Source organism: Choloepus didactylus, chromosome 1 (genome assembly GCF_015220235.1).
Source record: "Choloepus didactylus isolate mChoDid1 chromosome 1, mChoDid1.pri, whole genome shotgun sequence".
Classification (NCBI taxonomy): Eukaryota; Metazoa; Chordata; class Mammalia; order Pilosa; family Megalonychidae; genus Choloepus; species Choloepus didactylus.
The window spans coordinates 185,409,206-185,432,910 of record NC_051307.1 but is presented as its reverse complement, the minus strand read 5'-3'; the positions used below and the strand labels follow the sequence as shown (position 1 = coordinate 185,432,910).

Here is a 23,705-nt window from a genome sequence, read left to right as displayed (position 1 = left end):
CGCTGTGGTATAGGACCCTAGGGATAAGGACAATTAGGAGGCAAGTTTCATTAGTTGTATTGAGGGTTTGCACGTTAAGGCAGGGGGTAAGTCCTGTAGAGGAGCAGAGCCATTGGGAGGAGTTATGAGGAATGAGAAATTTGGCAGAGCTGCTGGGAGATGAGTAGCTGGCACAGGCAGTGAGGCTGGGAGAGTTACTGGAGCGAGGGCGGATGCACTTTCCTGCAAAGGAGACTGAATGAAAGGTTAGGGGGACGGCAGAGGTATTCCAATTACATTCCGAGGGGCTGTCCTCTGTGTTTTCTGAAAAGGAGAGGTTGGAGGCAACTGGCTCATACAGTGAGGAGGAGGTGGAGAGGCAAAGCCAACAGGAGGAGGTAAGATTGGGGTAGGAGACATTTAGTGAGGTGAAGGTTGCTTGGATAAGGCTGAAGAGGGGAGAGGAGTAATGAGAGGGGGGTAGAAAAGGTTGGGGTGGTGGGGTTGGCGATGCGCTGTTTGTAGCTGAGGTGCGGTTTCCAGATGCGCTGCTTGTAGTTGAGGTGCGGCTGGAGGGCTTTCGAGCGCAGGTTTCTTCGACTCTGGAGACAAAGGTGGCGAAAGGCTTACTCGGCTCCTGGAAGAGCTTGGTGAATTTATTAGGCCGACAGGCAGAGCAGTTGGCAAACGCTCGTAAGGCGATTCCCCAAAGGATAGGCCAAAAGGTGGCAGGTGCATTAATATAGGCAGATGCATTTATAAACGCTCCCGTGCCCAAGTAGGCTTCGGGGTGATGATAGACTTCAGTGGCTGCGTCTTGCTCGCTTTGCTTAGCTGCTTCCGCCTGGAAGTGAGCACGCCAATCAATAAACTGGCCGGGGTTAAGAATGGAACGGGCAAGCGAGGCCCAGTCTTGGGGGATGCAAAAGTCCATGCCGAGATCCTGCAGTATTTGGGAAGCGTATGGGCTACCCAACCCGTCTTCCTTGACGGCCCTGCGAAGCTGCTTAATAGTATTAGAGTCAATGGGATACCAGTCATACGGTTTCTGTGGTGTGGGGGTAAGGTTAAGAGGAAAGCAGCGAAAGGCACGAGAGAAAGGAGGACGTGCTTGCAGAGGGCTTGGCGCGGGAGTGGGGGTAGGGGGAGCGTTGCCCCAAGGGTTGCCTTGAGGTGTAGAAGGCAGCCAGGGGTTGTTAGTCGGCAGGGTGGGAGGAGCGGCGGCAGCTGCCGGTAGCGGTAGCGGCTCCGAGGGGGGGCTCGCCGGAGGGGGAGGTGGAAGTGGGAGGCCCCAAGCGTCGCAAGACGGCGGCGCGTTGGGAGTGGCTAAGGCATAGGATGGTGGACTAGCTCCGCCCTGTGAAAGGGTGGGGCCCAAGGCATAAGATGGCGGACTAACTCCGCCCTGTGAAAGGGCGGGGTAAAGCGCATGCGGTTTCCGGCCCAGCTTAAGGCTGACGTCGTCGCCGGAGCACTTCCTCCCCTCGATGGAAGAAGAAGGAGGAAGTTCGCCATCTTGGCGAGGCTTAGTATTGCTTTGTTTTTGGGGGGCGACTTTGAGCGCGTTGTTAATTTGCTCGACTAAGGATTCTGTGTCCGAATCGTGGTCTACATTAGTATCGCTGTCTGAATCTGTTGGCTGGGTTGATAGGGCCTCCTTGGATTTAATGGGGCCTTGATCAGGGGGAAGGGAGCCTTGAAGGCAGGAGCGGACGGTTATTAAGGTGGGGAGCAAGCCGGGAGGGAAGCGCTTGCTCTCATGTTCCATGGCGTTGGTGACCCGATCAATAAGGCGATCATAAGTAACAGGGTCCCAAAGATGGCAAGTGGTGAGCCATGGGTTAAAGGGCAGCAGGAGGTCCCAGTATACCTGCAGCTGCCGGACAGACACTTTACAGCGATGTGTGTCTAGGAGACCCGCCAGAGTGCGAACTTGGGGTGCTTGGCGTGCAGATAGACGATTACCCATAGCGGAGTGAGAAAAGAGAAAAAAAGTGGGGTTGATTATTGAGTAAAGAAAATGAGGTAAACTGTGGCAGCGAGGCCGAAGGAGATGGTGAGAATGGAAGGCAGGAGCCTCTAGTAGCTAAAGAGGGAGCCTCTAGTAGCGAGAGCAGTTTGGGGGGGGGGGGCGGTTGCAAAGAGGCACACCGCGCGAAACAAAGAAACAAAGACACAGAGGACCACAGCAAAGTAATGGAGGGGAAGAGGGAAAGCTACTGGAGGAAGAGTGTTAGGAGGAATGTGGGGGATATAGGAAGAGAAGACGAAAGGTAGTCGGGGGTAAGAGTTAGGTTAACGCGGGAAAGGAAGAGCGGCCCGGGCGCGGAGTGGCGTGGGAGGGGCGGCTCCAGACGTGTAGCGGCGAGGGAGGGGCGGCTCCGTGGGGCGGCGAGGGAGAGGCGGCCCTTACTTTGCAGGCGAGGAGAAGGGGAGCTGGAGAGGCGTCCGGGCGAGCGGGTGGTTTCACTGGACCGCTGCGTGGAGAGGACTTTTAATTCCAGGGGCCCCACGTTGGGCGCCAGTTGCGGTCGCAGTTGATTCGTCTGGGGGAGGGTGGCGGCCGGTTGCTAAATCCTAGGCTCCCAGGATTGCTCCGAGGGTACCGGCGGCGGGGGCTCTTTCCCGGAGGCGAGGGCGAGGCGGGGGACTTGGCCAGGTCCCCGGCGGGAGGCGTGCAAGTATGGAGGGCGGCGAGAAAGGAACAGGCGGGACACGATTTCTTTTAGGATGATGAAAACCAAGAGAGAGAGAGAGCTTTATTAGGGGAGAGTACAAGTTTATATCGGGCATTTAGAGGGCGGGGTAGCTGCAAGGGTTAAAGGCTTGGATTGGTTCTGAGAGGGCGCGGAGGTTGATTGAAAAGGGGCGGGAGTTGCTCCGGTAACGGGGAGTGGGTGGGCAAGGTAAAGGGGGCGGTTTTCTCCGGCAAGCCCTCCCCAATGGTTTTTACTTTGGGGTGAGGAAATGGGGCCTGCATTCGGCTCCACTTTCTCAGGCCCGGGGGGCCGTGGAGGGCGCAACCACCCGTGCCCCACTACCTTTCCTAGGGGCTGATCAGTTCCCCTGGCCCAGGCCCGCCAAGTCAGAACTCGATAACAGTGTCCCGCATATATGCAAACGTTAGGCAATCTCAAGCCCACGATGCCGGGTACAGGCTCATCCCTGGGAATCATGTCCTGCGTAGCCAGGGAGGTTTACACCCCTGGGAGTCATGTCCCACATAGCGGGGAGGGCAGTGAGTTTACCTGCTGAGTTGGCTTGGAGAGAGAGACCACATCTGAGCAACAAAGGAGGTTCCCTGGGGTGACTCTTAGGCACCATTATAAATAGGCTTAGCCTCTCCTTTGCAGTAACAAGCTTCATAAGGGCTTGGCCTACTACAGTGGTAGTCCCCAATGCTTGTAAGAATATCAGAAATTCCCCGGGATGGGGGGGTGGAATTTAATATTTCCACATTTTCCCCCAGTCCCTCAAGGGTGCTTTGCAAGTACTTTTTATTCTCTGCCCAATTACTCTGGGATATATCAGAGTTTCATGCTAACCTATACAAACCAACCAGATCACCCCCCTATTCAAGATGCCGTGTAATTTTGATGTTTGAATAAACTGACCATACAAGTTAATGTATGTAGCATGCTACAGAAAATGTAGATTTTTCACCAAATAAAGATTTTTTCCTTTGATGTTACACAAACATTGAGATTTTAAAACACAGTCAATATCCTTTTCCCTTTAGTCTGGTTTACCTTAGTTCTAATCAAGTCCATTTCGTTTGTATCTCTAATTGAAGTCTGATCTCTTTTTCAGCTTCTTTAACATTTGCTGTATGGGGTAATGCTGACATTCATAGCTTCCGAACTCCGGCTTTGAGCCTCAGGTATCAAACAGATACCTGAAGTTACAGGGACTGACCAGTTTATACGCAAACAGCTCAGCATTTCAATTCAGAGATAACCATTACAACTCATGAATAGATGTGACTGCTGTAAGAGCTTACATTCTATGAACCTTTACCATAAGCCTTCCCCTTATAAAACCTATGCTCTCATATTCAATTCTCAGTGATTGTACATTATAGTTAGTCCATATTAGTGAGGTGTTATAATGAAAATGCTTGTCTTTTTGATTCTGGATTATTTCACTTGACATGCTGTCTTCAACGTCCATTCACCTAGTTGCATGCTTCACAACTTCATTTCTTCTTGCTGCTGCTCAGTATTCCATTGTATGTATACGTCACAGTTCACCATTCCATATCAGTTGATGTACCCTTAGGCCACCTCCATCCATTGAAAATCATGAAAACTACTGCCATAAACACCAGAAATGGATTGGCTTTTATTTTATTGGGGTTTATTTGGTTACAAAGTTACAGTCTTAAGGCCATAAAGTGTCCAAGGTAAGTCATCAACACACAATTGGGTACCTTCACTGGAAGATGGTCAATGATGTCTGAAAACCTCTGTTAGCTGGGAAGGCACGTGGCTGGCATCTGCTCCAGAGTTCTTGTTTCAAAATGGTTTTCTCCCAGGATTTACCTCTCTAGGCTGGAATACCTCAAAAATGTCACTCTTGGTTGCTTTTGGGCATTTTTCCTCTCTTAACTTCTCTGGAGCAAAAGTCTGCTTTCAGCGGCCATCTTCAAACTGTCTCTCATCTGCAGCTCCTCTCTCGGTTCCTGTGCATTCTTCAAAGTGTCCCTCTTGCTGTAGCAAGCTCACTCCTTCTGTCTGAGCTTTTATAGTGCTCCAGTGAACTAATCAAGGCCCACACTGAATGGCGGGGCCATGCCTCTATGAAAATTATCCAGAGTTATCACCTGCAGTTGCGTGGGTTACATCTCCCTGGAAACACTCAATCAAAGAACTACAATCTAATCAACAATAATAGGTCTGCTCACACAAGATTGCATCAAAGATAATGCATTTAGGGGGACATAATACATCCAAACTGGCACATTACCCCAATCAAGTTTTCTCAAACCAGATGGGCCCAGGTCTCAGTGAAAGTTTGTAATCAGTATCAGGTTTCACTGAAGGTGGGAACCAGCAGATTGTCAGACTTTCCTGTGAGACCTCTGGACTCTGCTTTTCCTGTCTTTCCCAGCAGGTGGCACTTGTCAGCCTGCAGGTCCCCACCAGTTTAACCACCAGCTTAAAGAGGTGCGATGCTTTTAATTCTTGGTGGACCCTGTCCCACCCAGAGGCTGAGAGTGTCAGAAGCCAAGCTTAAGCTATTTCTGTTTATTCTCCCCAGCCCCCGGTCCTGGGTTCTGAGTTCTCTGAGGGAGGGCCACCACTTGAGCTGGGCTCTGCCCCTCCCCCCATTTCCTTAGGAAAGATAAGCCCTTTAGGGAATTATCTCCTACATTTGAATTTTTCTGTTGACTCTCTATTTTAATTCCACCCTTGCATGGTTCAGTGCTGAGAATTGAAAATGCCTGAGGCTTTCTCTAGTGAGTGTCTTAGAATGAGAGAGAAAAAAAGGAATAAAGAAATAAGTCCTCTTTTCAGAGCCAGTCCCCAGCCCTGCAGTTCACCAGGCAAGAACCAGATTTAGTACCCGGTTCTGTGTGCCCCTTTTTTTGGGACGCAGCTCTTTTCCAGTATTCTGAGCTCAGCCAACTCCAAATGCCTCTGTTTTTTGTTTTTTGTTTTTTTTTAGCCTCCTAATCCTTGTTTTATTTTTTTATCTTCATTTTATTGAGATATATTCACATACCACGCAGTCATACAAAACAAATCGTACTTTCAGTTGTTTACAGTACCATTACATAGTTGTACATTCATCACCTAAATCAATCCCTGACACCTTCATTAGCACACACACAAAAATAACAAGAATAATAATTAGAGTGAAAAAGAGCAATTGAAGTAAAAAAGAACACTGGGTACCTTTGTCTGTTTGTTTCCTTCCCCTATTTTTCTACTCATCCATCCATAAACTAGACAAAGTGGAGTGTGGTCCTTATGGCTTTCCCAATCCCATTGTCACCCCTCATAAGCTACATTTTTATACAACTGTCTTCGAGATTCATGGGTTCTGGGTTGTAGTTTGATAGTTTCAGGTATCCACCACCAGCTACCCCAATTCTTTAGAACCTAAAAAGGGTTGTCTAAAGTGTGCGTAAGAGTGCCCACCAGAGTGACCTCTCGGCTCCTTTTGGAATCTCTCTGCCATAAATGCCTCTGTTTTTATTTATTTATGTATTTTTTTTCCATCAGCCTTGCCTCCTCTCTGCTGGGAGAAACCTCCAGGTTCCTTCCTGCTTGCTCAGGGTTTATCAGTAGTCCAAATTTGTTAATTAAAACTGCAGTTGGAGCTTGCTTGCGCTACTTTCCCTTGCTCCCGGGCATGGACTGCTTTTCCCCGCAGGAAGTGTTCCAACTTGCCTGCCATGCTGGTGGGGGAGGAATAACAGTTCTGCATTTTGTGGAGCTTTACTTACAGTTCTATGTTTTGATCTCAGCCGTTCCACCCATTCCAGAGTGGTTTATGATGTTGTCCAGTCACAGAAGTCACCCTAACATTTGTTCCAGATTATTTACTAGTTGTTCCTGGCTATTCCTAACTGTTCTAGGGGACTAACTGAATTCCACAGCTCCCTATGCCACCATTTTGCCCCACCTCTCCTTGCACTGTTAAAATACCTGAAATAATTTTGAAGCATATTCCAGACAACATATCATTTCATTTGTAACTGTAAACTATAAGGACTCTTTTAAAATAAACATCCCCAAAATTCCATGATCACAAATAAGTAATTCTTTTTTAAATTTCTCTTGGTTGTTATAGGCACTGGATTGCCAAAAACCACTCAGTCAAAAGTAGATTTTTATAAGGTCTTGGAAGAGATGGAGAATTGTATATACACATTTATGTTGCCTTATTTCTGAAACCTCCTCCCCCATTAAAATGATGGCAAAGGGATTTGGGGAAAAAAAAGGCATAAATCCCAAAATAACAATATAACACAAAGGAGGACAATAACCCCAAATTTAGACTTTTATAACTTAATTAGCATTAGAAACTAATTTATCACACTGAAGATTGCTGATTCCTAAATTGGTGTCTGAGACAGTAACTTCAAAATATCCCCCACACAGCCCCCCAAATGTCCAAGAATTGGTGACATCAGCTATCCCTGGACATGGAGGTGAATGTGGGTCTAAAAACAGGAAGAGGTGTGAAAGTCTGTTTAAGATATTAGTTTTCTCAGCTCCCACCCAAACTCCTGATAGCCCCTCCTCTACTTTGGCAGAAAACTAGCAGTTTAATCTCCAGAAAAGACACTAGACTGGGGAATATCTGACCTGTATGACAAGGCCATATGGACATAGGATAATTGTTTACATACTAAATATAAGATCCTCAGGTCTCTTGTCCCACACAGTCCCAGAGCCCTGGTAGCTAGGGTTTTTTTTTCCAGGAAGGAGAGTAAAATATCCTTCTATGTACAGTCTGACAAATTTCAAGGAATTGATATCTTAGCATATTTTCTAACTGCAATGCAATTAAATTTGAAATTGAAATGGATAAAGTAGTGAAAATGAAATCCTTAAATGTATTTACTAAAAAATAAAAAATATGTGGACTTTAAGGAAGCATAAAAAGTTAAAATAAATTTAATGAAATCAGAAGGAAACAGTTAATAAAGAGCAAAAATTAGTAAAATCAACAAAGAAACAATGAGAATTTCAACAAAATTAAAAGTTGGCTCTTTGGGGAAAAAACCCACCATTACATTAGGCATATCTAACAAACTGATCAAGAAGGAAAGAGAAAAGGCAAACTATATGGTATCAGGTCCAAAAATAGACAAAAGTACAGATAGTTGAAATAAATAAAACTATAAGAAATAATACAAGCAACTTTTGAAGGAAAAATATTTAATCTTTAAAATATGAAATGCCAAAAATGAATCTGAAGAGAAAACATAATTATACCATCAAAGGAATTGAAGTTGTAATTAAAATGTTCCCACTCGAAAAGTTATAAGGCCCAAATAGTTTTAAGGGCAAGTTTTACAAATATCAGGGAACATTAATCCTTATTTTATATAAATTGTTTCAGAAAATAGGAGGAGAAATTCCCAAGTCACAGTTTATGAGGCTAGTGTAATATTGTTTCCAAAACTGGACAAAGATCAGTACAAGAAACTGTAGATCAATCTCACTTATGAACATAGAGACAAATTTCCTAAATTGAGATAGAGTATAAAAATACTTAACACATCATCATGACCAAAAAACTTATCCCAAGAATGCAAGGATTGTTTGATATTTGAGAGGCCTATTCATGATTCACTCATAGTATGATTATCAAATGAGGAATTTTTCATCATCTCAACTTCTATAAGAGAAGAGATGCCAAACAAAAACCTCTTATCAAACTAGTAAATTAGAACTAGATCTTATCTTATATACAGCATCTATGAAAAACTTTCAGCAAATATCATCCATATTGGTGAGACTTTGAAAAGTGTTCCAGTTAAAATCAGGAACAAGACAAGGATGCTCATGATTACTGTTTGTGTTCAATATTATAGTGGAAATCCAACCTATGCAGTCAGGTAAGAAGAAAAAATAAGGTTTAAGAATTAGAAAGGAAGAGATAGAACTGCTTTTTTATGCAGATGATATGGAAATGCAATATAGTAAATTGATACGATGATATAAAATCCAATAAAAATCTACATGCAAACTGTTAGAACTAATAAGAGTATTTAGCAAGGTTGCTGGATTGTAAATCAACATGTAAATATGAGTAACATTCCTATGTACCTGTATTAATAGAAACTGTAATCGAAAAAAATCCCATTCACAATAGCAAAAACCATTATTTATCTAGGAATAAACCTAACAAAAAATTACTAATACATAATTTGCTGTGCTGTGGGTAACATCACCTCTCTCTCTCACCACCACCTGCAAGTTTGAAGAAGGGGACCCAGAGTGCCCCATGTTCCTGCAAATGCCATCATGTTCTAGTCTGTGTTTGCCTTGTCAGTGCAAAAAGGAAGACGGCCAGTCATTCCTCATCCTCTAGATTAATCCCCATGCAGCTCGGTCCATCCACCATCTAAATCCATCTCCCATGGTCCTCAGATTCAAACACTTTTCACTTTTACCCCTGAACTTGTAGTCCATCATCAACAAAAATCCCTATATTGACTGTCTCCATTTCTCTCCTCCCGTTCTCTCTGTTTCTCTTTTTATTGAGCTAAAACATACACTAAAACGTACATCTAAACATAATGAATTTTCACAAATGTGTTACAGCCATGTAGCCACCATTTAGAGCATTACAGACCTTTTCATCACCCCACAGAATTCCCTCCTGCCTCTTTCCAGTCAATACTCCTCACCCTAAATAATCAATTTTCTCACTTTAGATTCGTTTTACTGTTCTTGAACCATAAAGTGTGTACTCTGTGTGTCTGGTTTCTTTTACTCACTTTAAAATTTGTGAAATGCATACATGTTGTGGTGATATCATAATTCATTTACCTTTACTGCTGAATTGTAATCCATTGTATGAATATCCCACAATTTTTTTAATCCATTTTCCTGTTGATGGACATTTGGGCTATTTCCAATTTGCGACTCTTAGGAACAAAGTTACTAAAGTACATTCTTGAACAAGTGTTTTAGTGGGCATGTGCCCTCATTTCTCTTGTATATACTTAGGGATGAAATTGCTGAATCATAGGATAAATATATGTTTTGTTTTATTGGAAGCTGCCAAAGAAATTCATTTTATACTCCTACTATGAAAATTCTAAGTTGCTCTGTATCCTGGCCAGCCCTGGGTAGTGTCAGTCTTTTAAATTTTATCCCAGTCTGTGTATGGGAGTGAAGTGGGCATGCTGAGTATCTCTGGCCAGGGGAAAGAATAAATAGAGGATAAGGCATGAGGATAAGGCATGAGGCTGTTGTTCTCAGAAAGGTCCCTCTGCATGGAAACATGAGTTGGAAACAGATATTCCCTCCTGCCATTAAGGATCTTGCTCAAAGTTGTATCACTGATAAGTGGTACATTGATGATTCAGACCCAAGTCTACCTGTGGTATCTCTACCACTTCCATATTTTAGGCTGGAGTATCTGTCTACTACTTTCACCATGTTTTTCCTCAGATGGTCTTGCTCCCTCCCTACCTTATTCCTCTCCTGCTGTCTACAGAGTTCCTGATATTAATCTCCAATATTTTCCTCATAAGTTGTGTATTAAAAATGAATTTTGGATTTATCCCAGGAATGCAAGGTGTTCAATATAAGACAATCAATTGATGTAATACACCATATTAATAGCATGAAGGAAAAAAAACCCACATGATCATCTCAACTGACATAGAAAAGGCTTGACAATATCCAGCACCCTTTCTTGGTAAACGCACTCGGAAAAATAGGAATACAGGAAACTTCTTAAACATGATAAAGGGCATGTATGAAAAACCAACTACTTGCATCATACTCAGTGGTGAAAGACTGAAAGTTTTTTACCTAAGATCAGGAAATAGACAAGGATGTCCACTCTTATCACTGCTATTCAACATCATACTGGAAGTTCTAACAAGAGCATTTAGGCAAGAAAAAGAAATAAAAGTGATTCAAATTAGAAAAGAAGATGTAAAGCTATCCCTGTTCACAGATGATAAGACCCAATATTTAGATAATGCCAAAGAATCCATGAGAAAGCTACTAGACCTAAAAAAAAACTCAGCAAAATTGCAGGATACAGGATCAACACTCAAAAATCAATTGTGTTTCTATACAACAGCAAAGAATAAGCTGAAAAGGAAATCAATAAAATAATTCCATTTACAATAGCATCTAAAAGAATAAATATCTAAGAAGAAATTTAACCGAGAATATAAAGACACGTACACTGAAAACTATAAAATGTTTCTGAAAGAAATTAAAGAAGACTTAACTAAATAGAAAGACATCCCATGTTCAGGAATGGAAGACTTAATGTTGTTAAGATGTCAGTACTTTCCAAAGTGATTTACCAATTCAGCACAGTCCTGATCAAAATTTTGGGAGTTTTTTTGCTTAGATGGAAGAGCCAATCATCAAATGGAAGTACAAGTGTCCCTGTAGAGTAAAAAACATATTGAAAAAGAAGAGCAAAGTTCGAAGACTCATACTTTCTAATTTAAAAATTTACTACCAAGCTACAGTAATCAAAACAGCATGGTGTAGGCAGAGGGACAAATAGACCAGTGGAATAGAAGTGAGAGTTCAGAAATAAACCCACACATCTGTGGCTAATTGATTTTCACCAAGGTGTGAAGTTCACTCAATGGAAACTTTGATTCAATGTCTGCTCAACATGTGGTGTTGGGAAAATGGTATATCCACAGGCAAAAGAAGAAAATTGGATCCCTACCTCATACCATATACAGAAATTAACTCAAAATTGATCAATGACCTAAATATAAGAGCTCAAACCATAAAACATCTTAAAAAAAACACAGGTGGACATCTTTAGGACCTTGTATCAGGTAAAAGGTTCTTAGATATGACACCAAAAGCACAAGCCACAAAAGAAAAGTCAATAAATTGAACTTCATCAGAATAAAAAACTTTGTGCATCAAAGGGTATTATCAAGAAAATGAAAAGATAGCATACAGAATGGGAGAAAATATTTGGAGGTCATATGTCTGACAAGAGTTTAATATCCAGAATATGTAAAGAATTTCTTTAGTTCAACAACAAAAAGAGAAACAACCCAATTTAAAAATGGGCAAACAAACAAACAGAAAATAACAAGTGTTGGTAAAGATGTAGAGAAATAGGAACTTCGATACATTGCTGGTGGAGTGTAAAAGGTGCAGTTGCTGTGGAAAATGGTTTGGTGGTTCCTCAGAAAGTTAAACATAGAATTACCACATGACCTGGCAATTTCACTCCTAGATATATACCTAAAGGAATTGCAAGCAGGGACTCAAACAGATTCTTGTACACAACTGTTCATACTGGCATTGTTCGTAATAGCCAAAAGGTGGAAACAACACAAGTGCACATCAATGAATGGATAAACAAAATTTGGCATATATATATATATATATATATATATGATACAGACATAAAAAGTAATGAAGTTCTGATACATGTGACAACATGGATGAAATTTGAAGACATCATGTTGAGTGGAATAAGCCAGACTCAAAAGGACAAAAATTGTCTTATCTCATTTACATGAAATACCTAGAATAAGCAAATTCATAGTGACAGAAAGGAGATTACAGGTTATCAGGGAAAGGTGGTGGAGAGAATGGGGATTTATTGCTTAATGGGTACAGAATTTCTGTCTTGGACAATGAAAAAAAATATGGTAATGAATGGTGGTGATGGTTGCACAATACTGTGAATATAATTAATATCACTGAATTGTACGCATGTAAGTAGTTAAAACGGGAAATTTTGTATTGCATATTTGTTACCATGAAAATTGAATTCTAAACAAAACATTTCTTTGATGCCAAGATATATTCTGGTTCAGGATGGAAATAGTTTTCAAATTAATAAATTTTGATGAAGGAGGAGATAGCACACCCAGACACCATTCCCCAGAGTTGTTTTTTTTTTCTTTTAAGTTATCTGCCTTTATAGGCCAACCTGTTATTTTTGTTATTCAATTTTATTGAGATATATTCACATACCATACAGTCATCCAAACTGTACAATCAGTTCACAGTGCCCTCATATAGATGCGCATTCATCACCACAATCAATTTTGCAACATTTTCATTACTCTAAAAACAAATAAAAATAAGAATAAAAATAAAAGTTAAAAAGAACACCCAAAACATCCCATCCCCCTACCCCCCACCCCCATTATTCATTTAATTTTTGTCCCATTTTTCTACTCATCTGTCCATATACTGGATAAAGGGAGTGTGAGCCGCAAGGTTTTCACAATCACACAGTCACACCATGTAAGCTATATAGTTATACAATCCTCTTCAAGAATCAAGGCTATTGGGTTGCAGTTTGACAGTTTCAGGTATTTCCCTCTAGCTATTCCAAACTAAAAAGGGATATCTATATAATACATAAGAATAACCTCCAGAAAGACCTCTTGATTCCAATTGAAATCTCTCAGCCACTGAGACTTTATTTTGTTTCATTTCTCTTACCCCTTTTGGTCCAGAAGGCTTTCTCAGTCCCATGATGCTGGGTCCAGGCTTATCCCCAGGAGTCATGTCCCACACTGCCAGGGAGATTTACACGCCTGGGAGTCATGTCCCACGTAGTGGGGACAGCAGTGAGTTTACCTGCTGAGTTGGCTTGGTGAGAGAGACCACGTCTGGGCAACAAAAGAGATTCTCTGGGGGTGACTGTTAGGCACAATTATAAGTAGGTGCCAGCTGGTTTTAACATGTATTGCCTCTGAGACTTGAATTGATACATATGACTTCAAGTTGGGTATCACCTATACTTTCCTGAATTTACATCTTTATTTGGGGAGAGTGTTTCCATATTGGTACTTCCAGTCAGTGCTCATGAATAAGAAAAACCTCTGCTGGTTCAAAGCAGATAGCCAAAAAAACCTCTGTTCTTTCCCATTTTTTCAACACAGAAGAGTTCTCCTAATCCTCTGTCTTCTTTGTCTTTATCAGGACAACTGTGTGTAGCAAGGGGAGTGGTGAACAGCAAAGCATGAGAGCTGTCGATGTGAGAATTGAGAGCAACCCAGTTCCTGGTGGCACATTCAGTGCTCTTTGTATTACGGATAAAGGTCAGTGCCAGAGCCTTTGTAAAGGGCCTACAGGGTGTGCTCTTGGGGGTTGCTGTCTTAGGTTTTCTCCAGAAGCAGACCTGGAGATGAAGGTTCACTGGATGTGATTTATCAGGAAGTCTTCCAGAGAAAAGCTGATAGAGCCAGGAAGAAGTGGACAGGGAAGAGGAGGAGGAATAACTTTGGCTCATTCCTGCAGAGGATCTCTGGAAACAATGTAGGTCAGCTCAGAGTTTTCTCAATCAAGGGGTGAGAGTGCTAGGATATCTGTATCTTTGCACTTGTCAGTCATTGATTAAATGCTGCTTTGGGGAGATGTAAATTTCCAGGCACTCCTGGTTTTCCATGTACACAGGCAAAGCAGTTCCTGTAGAATGGGTGTTACCCTACAACAAAGAGGCATAGGTACACAACAGGAGCCCCTGTGCATGGGCATGATAAAGGGCTTTGGGGAATATGGGCAGAGCCCTGACAATATCTGCTACAGTTTCTGATGTTCAGATCTTGCCCTTCAGTCTCTCTTCATAGTGGACAGCACATTAAAAAGAAAATCCTTTTTCCCCAAAAGGAAATTTCTGGGATTTAGGAAATTGCTCTTAGGAAGGAAAATTCAACTTCTTTCTAGGAAATCAGCTGAGCTGTGGGAAGAAAACCACAAAGAAGTCTCTATGGCAGTGCCTCATGCTCACAGAAATAAGTACAACTTCATTATCAGAAACACATGCTTTTGAAGGAGAACATTCATGCAAATAGAGAAAAAACAAACTGCTTACTCATCATCATAGAAATCAGCACAGGTCCTGCTTGGCTGCGCATTGGACTCATCTGAGGAGTTTTGTGCCTGGGTCCCAGCCCTAGAAACACTGATTTAAATGCTCTGGGCATTGAAGTTTTTTTAAAGCACCCCATTGATTTTAATATGCAGCCCAGGTTGGGGACAACTTCTACAGTGCAGGTTTTCCCAAACGTTTCTGATGTTGAGAAATATCAGATGAACTTGTTAAAAATACAAGTCCTCAGGTTCCATCCCAGAGGTTCCAAATCCTAATCCGCAGGAATGGGGTCAGGGGAATTGGGACATCAAAGGGCCTCAGTGAATCCTAAGGCCCAGGCAGATGCTTGTCACCTGTTTACTAGTGATAGGCCTCCCTTCTGCTATGGGGCCTCCCTCCAAGAAGGACTTCTTCATTTGCTGACTTCCGTGGAAGACTTTGTTGGGAAAGTCTCTTGACATCATCTGTCCAGTCAAGCATCTAAGGGATGTGGCCTTGCTCTGGAAAGACCCAAGGAAAACAATATCTGTGTCTTTTTTTTTTTTTTAACTACAAAAGTAAATTTAAAGGATCCTTTGATAGGCAGGGATTCATAGGCAGAGAATATCTTTGTCTTAGGAAAGGCACACTGAGGTTTTTAGGGTCAAGAAGATGTCATATATACAACTTCCTCTCAAATAGTGTAAATAAAATTAAATAGTGTAAATAAAATTAAATGTATATTCACATACATGTAAATAAAAACATACATATATCTATATGCACACACATGTATATATACAGAGAGAAAATAATAATAAAACAGTGCAAAATGCAAACACTGGTGAATCTTAATATAGGGTTTATGAGTTCCTTGAACCAATTTTATAATTTTTCTGTAAGTTTGCAATTAAATAAAAATAAAATGTTTCTAATATATCAATATCAAATAGTCTACATACTCCCTCTCCAAAAAAAAAACAAAAACAAAAGACAAAGCAAAACAGAAAACTCTGAGTTATGGGGAGCTGACATCTGAAGCAAAATTGGAGGGAACTGAAACACAGATACGGCCCAAAAGGCCCAGCAGCAAATATTCTGCCTGTGTCAGAGGAGCCGAAATTGATGCCAGCAGTGGCTTTTGTCTCCCAGAGCTCCCTCCCACAAGTGAGCTGGCAGAATGACACGCTCTAGATGCCGTGTGTATCTCGACCCCTGTCGACATGCGTGTGATGACAGGCTGCCACGTTACTCGAGCGGGTGCTGTGTGTGGTTCATCGCATTCAAAGTGCCTGAGAGTCCTGTCACCCTGAACCCAGCCTGCCTCCCCTCACCACCCACAGTTTCCAGGTTAAGAGGGTCGCACAGAGTGGGGCTCGTACAGGGAACCCTGGAATCTTGGCCCCACAGGGCCTGATTTGTGAGGAGGTTTTGGGTGGGCCACCAGGGGGATTCATGAATGCATGCTGAGCTGGGATTAGGACCACAGATCTGTGCCCTCACCGGGTCTCTAGAGAAGCAGTGGATTCTCCAGGGCCACTCAGCGAGCGCTATCCGTGGTCCTCTGCCTCTCCTCCTTCAGAAAGAGCATGAAAACCGCTTCCCTACGGCCCTCCGCCCTTCTCAGTTGAGTTGCTTCTTTTCCTCAGTGGAGACTTTGTTAGCACAGTCAACAAGGGAGATCTGTTTGCTTAAAGAAGGTGCAGCACTTTAGTGGAAGAACAGGCGGTTCCTTGAGGTTCCCACGTGAGTGCAGGCGAGGTCTGGCTCATTGCACTCCCGTGGTGCAGTGTAATCTCCAAAGGTGGCCTTTTTTCCAGGGGATGCTTCATGGCACTTAGCTCTGTGCTGCTGCTTCTCTTTTGCAAGATGGGAAGAATCAAGAGTGCTAATCCCCAGAGGGGAAAAACAGGGCCTGTGGAATGTGTAAGCCTTCCTCTTGTGTTTCTCTTTTTAAATAAAGTTCATCATGAATGTAGACTTTTCTCATTTTCCTTCCAGTATTTTTGTTGCGCTGACAGTGAATTTCCAGCCCTGTGGTGATCTCACTTAAACTAATAAGTGAAGTTATTTTTAACCAGCTGGATGCTGATGAAATAAACCGCCTCCACTTGGGTTCTCTGGCTTTTGCTTCTCTTGGCAGCTCGTCTGTGGGGTCGGCGGCTTGGGGTCTGAGGCTTCAAGTCTCCTCTCACCTTCTTTCTGTTCGAACCGCCAGGCCCCACTCTGTGTGCTTCTCTTTGTCCTGCTCCAAGTCAGCGCTGGCCTTGTTTGTCTCACCTTTTAATACCGCATTCCTCCTCCTCTGCATGCTTTACTCTTGCTTCTATTTCCCTCAAAGAACTGAAATGAAACTATTCCCTTCCTTTGTGATATCATGAACAGGGCTGTGCCTCCTTTGTGATGAGTTGTAGCTCTCAAATGGTGAGCTTAATTTATTTTGTTGCTCTCACCAAACTAAAAATTCTTTGAGTATTTACTCATTGTGTTCTCTGCAGTGTCTCACACATAGTAGGTGCTCAGCAAATATGTTTGGCCTATGCCATTGACTTAGATTGGTGGTTTGAATTGTCAAATTTTTTATTAAAATAAATTTTTATTTTAAATGAATTCTAGGCTCGAAGGAAAGAGGCAAAAGCCATACAGAGTTTCTATGTAGACCCTTACTCAGTTTCCTCCAGTGATGACATATGACTATAGCACATTTATCAAAACCAAGAAATAATATTATTACAATATTATTACCTTAAAAAAGAGAGAGAGAGAAAGAGAGAGAGCGCTGGATGCCAGCCTGTCTTTGAGTGTGATCAGGAATTTTTGAGAATGGCCAGTTCTCAGGTCTGCCTGGAGGAGGCCTGTGCCTCAGGAAGGGCTTTGGGGAAATTCTCCAGCTGTGTTCATGAGGATAGAAGCAATTCATCATGCTGCTTTGAACAGCTGATCGAGTTTATTTAGTTCAGGGACTCCTGAGTGTGGAAGAATCTGAGCTCACTGTCATTAATCTGGCTTTGGCCATTCGTTAATTTATTTGTTCATCCAGGATCATGCAAAGTCCACTGCTCGGACTTGGAGGTGCTTTAGACAGATGATGAATAGATAGATAGATAGATAGATAGATAGATAGATAGATAGATAAATAGATAGATAGATAGACAGGCAGACAGATGATGCATTCACCCTCTGGAAGACTTGACAGTGTATCAGGATAGGTAAGGAATAAATGCATTTCCATGATACAAAGGAAGATGGTAATTAGGGGGAGTTCTTGGGAGGGGCATTTGAGGTGGAACTTGAACGATTTTGATTCATGGGGCTAGTCGATAGGGAAGGGAGGAGAGGACACCCCAGTTGGTGAGAACAGCTGGGGTGAGGCTAGAAGTGTAAAGAGCACAGATCAGACTCCCTCTGGGCGAGCTGTTGTTATTAGTGCTTCAGTTGACTTCAGAACATCCCTGAGGTCTGGAGTAGGTGCTGGGCAGATCTGAGGTGCCTGTGGAGGCAGAACAAACTAACCCTCATCCCAGTGAGTAGGGAAGCCCCCTCCCCTGCTCCTGGTGCCACACATCCAGGCCTGGACGGTGTCAGGTCTTGCTTTCCCAAGACTGAGGTCTGCAGTCACAGAGCAGTCCTGAGGCACAAACAGCCAATTCCCAGGGATGCCAAGTGTTTGGGCAGCCACAGAAATGGAGCCAGTGGATCCTTTGGCTCCTGGGGAAATATCTCTGTGATGTCCTTGTGGCCTGGGCTGTGGACACCAACAATGCGGGCAGACTCCTCCACATCTGTCGTAGCAGAAGAGCTGGGGTGGACTCTGGACCTGTCTGCGTGTTCAGGGATTTGTGGTTTTCTGGCGAGTTTTTCTGGCAAGTGGTAAATGTGAGGAGGGCCCCAGAGCCCAGCCTCACAGATGCACATATGGGCCCGCAGAGCTAGGTGCAGCGGTGGACAACTTTGTTCTCAAGGCTCTGCTGATTCGGGGGTATTGAGGGGTTGTGTGATCTCTGAGATATGTACCTCTGTGCTGTTCACAACCACCTCTGGACCTGCAAATGTCACTAGCTTAGTGACTGTTATTAGCTTTCCAGAAAGTGTCCTTATGTGGTTCAGGATTCTGGAGAAATATAGTAAAGGTAGGGCCAGGCATGTTCCAGAAAGAGCAAAGACCAGACAAACATTTGCAGAGCATGTACCAGGCACCAGCTGCTTTCCTTCTGTTACCTCTCTGAATTCTTGCAGCCACTTGTACAAGCTCAAAAAGATATGAGTTGTCCAGAGCCATAGTTAGCAAGTGTTTACAAGGTGGATCTTTCTGACTCCAACGCCCAGGTTTTCTGCTCGCTCACATGGCATCCCAAGGGAACCCGTTGCTTTCTTGACCCTCTATAGGGGCAAATGCTGCTCACGCAGCCCCACCTTGCCTTGCAAAGCAGCAGTGGGTGAGCAGCTCTCTTCACATGCAACTGGTCCCCATTTACTATTTGCTTGAGGCCTCCAGTTTCCAGCCACACTTCTGTTTACGCTTAAAAAGGGCTAATAATGTACAGTCCCTGGCCCTCCATGTCTCATCTCTCTTTGGTGAAAATAAGCTGAGAGAAATATGGCGTGCTGGGATGGGGTGGGGATGGCAGCCTGAATGCCAGAGGGGACACTGCAGAGGGCTCTGTGATGAGTCAGGAGAGGCGGCCTGGGCCACCCCACATTGGTTGCCAGAATCCCACTGACTGTAATACAGAATTTTCACACAACCACACTTCCTTCTTGAGGGCTCACAATCAAAGCCAACAGCATTGTGGTTCATATGCAATTCAGATACAGAGCTGCTGCCTTCCCTTTGTCTCTAGGCACCTCCCCATATCCATCGAGGCCTGGCCTAGCTCAGTTTACTCAGCAGGAAGGTCATGTAGAGGCTTGTCTTTCCAGTCATGGGGACTCAAACCCACACGGCTAGCTTTCCTAGGGTGACTTTTGGGCAACCAGTCAACTTACAGCACACATTTAGGCTTGTCCTCTAAACATTTCCCTTCAGTAAAGCACAAGTGGGCATATCTTTCTGTCTGTAGAAGCCAAGCATTGCATATGTACTTTAGTGACAAAAAAATGTTTAATGGAAGAAGCAACGTTCGTCCATGACATCAGACCCAGGAGGGCCTGGTGTGGTGCTGCTGTGGCAATTCTAGCTGTGACTCTCTCCCTGAAACTCTGGGATCTCAACACAGGGTACAGCACTCTGCTGACAACAGAGGGATGGCTGGGCAGAGTTAAAGATGGAGATTCTTGAGGTGGCGGGACAGCCCTAATGTGTCCCAGGGGCCTGTTTGAGGAGGACCAATGCTTAGAATTTAATAAAAATAATATTATCTCAAAATCACCTAATGGTCCTCCTTAGAATGTCAAACCAAGCACCAGCATTACAGCCCATCTCCCACTCAGCTGGGGGCGGGAGAAGAGTCTGTGATGTTGTCACTGGAGAGTAAAGCGTCTCCAGAAGAGGCAGGGAGTTGGAAGTCAAACAGACCACCAGGGGCAGAGTCAGAACTACCTTTTCAACCCAAACTGTTTTATGGGGTGACCTCTGGACATTGGGAAGGGCTGATCTTGGGGAAGGAGCATTTCTGCTTCCCACTTTTGACAGTTCTCTTGATTTCAAGAGAGAAGAAGGAGGGAGGGAGTAGTCAGAATGAGCAGAGTGAGAGCCAGTGCTGTGGATGATCTTCCAAGACATTTATGCAAGTCTCAGAATATGTGTAGTGTGATCTGCTTTATATTTTTAACAACTTATTTTTACACACATGTGTAAGCATGAATGTATATAAAGTAACCCCCCCCCCGCTCTTCCCCCCGAAAGGAAACACATCTGGAGGAGATAATATCTCCTGGAAACAGAGTAGGGTTGGGAGGTGTCATTCACAGCTCGTGCTCTATGCTTTGTATGTTTTAACTTTTTTTTTTTTTACAGTGCACATGAATTCTTGCATTTCTCATGTAACTTAAAATTATCTCCATCCTGGGTGTTCTCAGCCTGTGTTTTACCCTCTGACACAGGCATTCTCGAGGCCGGAATCTGTACATAGAGCTTTGCCTCCATCAATACTCTGGGCACGAGGTGTTCACGTTCCTGTAAACCATGTGTGGTGACTCCAGCCTCCCAGAGGCAAGATATGAGTGTCTTCCCAACTCTATTTCCCCTCCAAGTGAAAGAGGCTCCATCTGCCCCACCCAACCCACAACTCTTATGGACATTCCAGTCCTCTGGCCTTGGGGTAATAGGTATGAGACACGAGGCCGGGCTGGGTAGGCACGCCAAGCAGAGGGCAGGAGAGAACTTGGTGGATGGGGAACATTTTCTGAAGATCCTCTGGCTGCTAGTTGTACAGTCCAGTAGGAGGTTGGGAACCCCTAAACTTGTCCACTTGTGAAAAACTCCCAGCCCTTGAGGGGAGAGTATGTTGTCTGTTTATGACAAAAAAGTTTATCAGAACTAAACCCTGGTTTGCTGGGAGGAAACACCACCCAGGAAACAGTGCACAGTGGTTAGATCCACAGGCTCTGTAGCCAGAATACCTGGGTTCAAATCTTAGCTCCATCACTTACCTGCCCTGGGGATAATCCATGACATAGGGTTGTCAAGAGGACAAAAATGGAATAATGCAAGTAAATCACTTAACCCTGTGCCGGGCACAGAGTAAGGCCTCAATGAGTGTGAGCTATGATTACGGTTGGTATCTAGTACCTCACAAATTCAAATAATACGTAGTGGTAATAGCACAGTTTTTTCACCTTGATGTCACACTACTTCCAATAAGTCAACCCATAATGTTTTTTAAAATTATTGAGCAAAGTTTAATAGGCATATACCATACAATCCAGCAATTCCACACCTAGATGTTGTAGCCAGGAGAAATGAAAACATGACCATACAAAAATATGTACACAAATGCTCATAGCAACTCTGTCATAAAGCCAAAAGCTGGAAGCAACTTAAATGCCCATCAACTGTGAGTGGATCAGAAAATTGTGGTATATCCACATTATGGATTACTATTCATCAGTAAAAAGAATGGAATAATACTACATGCAAAAACATGGACGAATCTCAATAACATTATGCTAAGTGAAAAAAGCCAAACACAAAAGGTGTATATTATGTGATTCCTGCTGTGCAAAATTCTAGAAAAGGCAGAATTACCAATAATAGAAAGTAGGTCATTGGTTGCATGGAGTAGGGTGGGGTGGGGTGGGATGGGGATATCGAGGGCCAAGGGCAATGAGGAGATAGTTTAGGGTGAGGGAGCTCTTCTATACCTTGATGTGGTGGTGGCTACAAAATTGCATACACTTACCAAAGTGTGTTAAGCTTTACACTTAAAATTATTGCATTTTGTTTATATATATATTATATATAATTATATATTATACAATTATAATTATAATAATGTTATATATTTATTAATATACAAATAATAAATATATATATAAATAATAGCTTAATAAAACCAAAAAGAGAAAAGGAAAAAGAAAAAATCATTGAGCAGCTTTCAAAATGGTTTTCCACAGCATTCCTGCATATATGATCTCACGTAAGGGTATTATCATCCTGGTTTATTCAGATGAGGAAACTGAAGAACAGAGAGGTTTTTGCCTTGTCTCAGGTCACACAGCTCCAGGGAGGTAGAGCCAGGAGCTCTCACCCACGCGCTTTCTTGTCCCTACTCTTCCCAGGCCTGTGCAGCAGGACTCCAGACCCGATAAAGCCTCTATTGGTGCAAACATCTCCAACTTTTCCACTGACCCTGAGGCTGCAGCTTTGATTATGGACTTGCATGTGCTTCAGATTCTTGACCTGAGGAAGAGAATAATATCAAACACTTGCTATAGCACCTACCCTGTTACCTATATTAACTCATTTATTCCTCACAACAACCCTGAGGGAAGTTGTCGTTATTATCCTTATTTTACTGATGAGGAAATGGAGACACAGCAAGGTTAAGAAGCTTGCCCAAGGTCACACAGCTAGTAAGTAGGGGAGTGAGGACTCAAACTCAGACAGTAGAGGATTTTTGTTTCCTGAGATGCTCTTTTGTATTTAACCTTGAATAGCTTATCTTAGCAGGGACTGCTGTTCTGGCTGAGATGCGTGATATTCTTATGAGGGGAACCCTGCCTTGCAGTTTGCCTAGGACAGTGCTCCTTTGTGCTGGTTGTCCCATGATAATTATTAACAGGAACCCCTCTCATTGTCATAAGTGTCCTCATATGGATAATAAATTTTGTGGTCACCTTAGCTATTATCAATACAGTATTATATTTAGAAAAAAATTCTCCCTGGGAACTCTATTTACTAAAAGGGGAGAGTATGTGAATGGCAGAATGGACGGGTTCTTTGCCCTGCTCATTACAGAGGTCCATTGTTGTTGAGCCAAGATAAGCGACAGCTACAGAAATGCAACTCATGCCCGTGGTGAGTCAGGGGCATCCTGCCAAGAAACCCCCGTGTCACCATCTGAAGTTGAACTGATTATTTGCTGCTCTCATGGACCATAGCCCAAACCCAAGAGTTTGCAACCATCATTAATCTCTCTGTGTTCCCATCAGATATAGGCAAATATGGGCCTATTTCTGATATTATCTTCTAATAAGCCATTTTATCTTTCTTCATGGCCACAAACTGCATTCAGTTCCTGTTCTGTTTTGCATGCTCAGCTACATTTGGTGTAAGGGAACTGGGTATTCATTTACCATCATTACTTTAAGAACAATTCAGAAAGTCATCAGCCTCCAAATACTTGCTTGGGAAATGGAACTTACTTTTATTTATGTCTCTGTTAAGGTCCAGGCATGTGGCGGGCACTGGACAATATTTATTCTGGTAACAACCCTGTGAGATAGGTGTCATTCACCCCATTTTACATTTTTAGTGTATTTTCTAATTATAAACATGAACATATGGTCATTATAGTAGAAAGTATAAAGAAAATAAGTCACTTAAAAGTCATCTGCCCTGTAACTGTTGGTATCAGCCTTTTTTTTTCCCTCTGTTTTATTTAGTTTACCAAATTGGGATTATATGGAAAATATATAGGTTTGCATTCTGGTTTTTTCACTTCACAATATATATCTTCCCATTAGACTGACTATACTTCAAAAAATGATTTTTAAAGGCTGCATCAAATGGATGTACCATAAACAAAACATTCCCTCTTGTTAGACATTTCAGTAGCTCCTGG

At 42.9% G+C, this 23,705-nt stretch overlaps 1 protein-coding gene across 2 annotated transcripts in view; it reads left to right on the top strand.

Annotated features, from left to right (window-relative positions):
* Nucleotides 1-23,705, top strand: part of SUSD5 (sushi domain containing 5) — a 99,723-nt gene that overhangs the window by 29,321 nt on the left and 46,697 nt on the right. For both annotated transcript variants that reach the window (XM_037828594.1, XM_037828587.1), the window contains exon 3: nucleotides 13,611-13,729. In XM_037828594.1, the coding sequence (XP_037684522.1) occupies nucleotides 13,611-13,729 (119 nt within the window). The remainder of the gene's footprint in view (nucleotides 1-13,610; nucleotides 13,730-23,705) is intronic.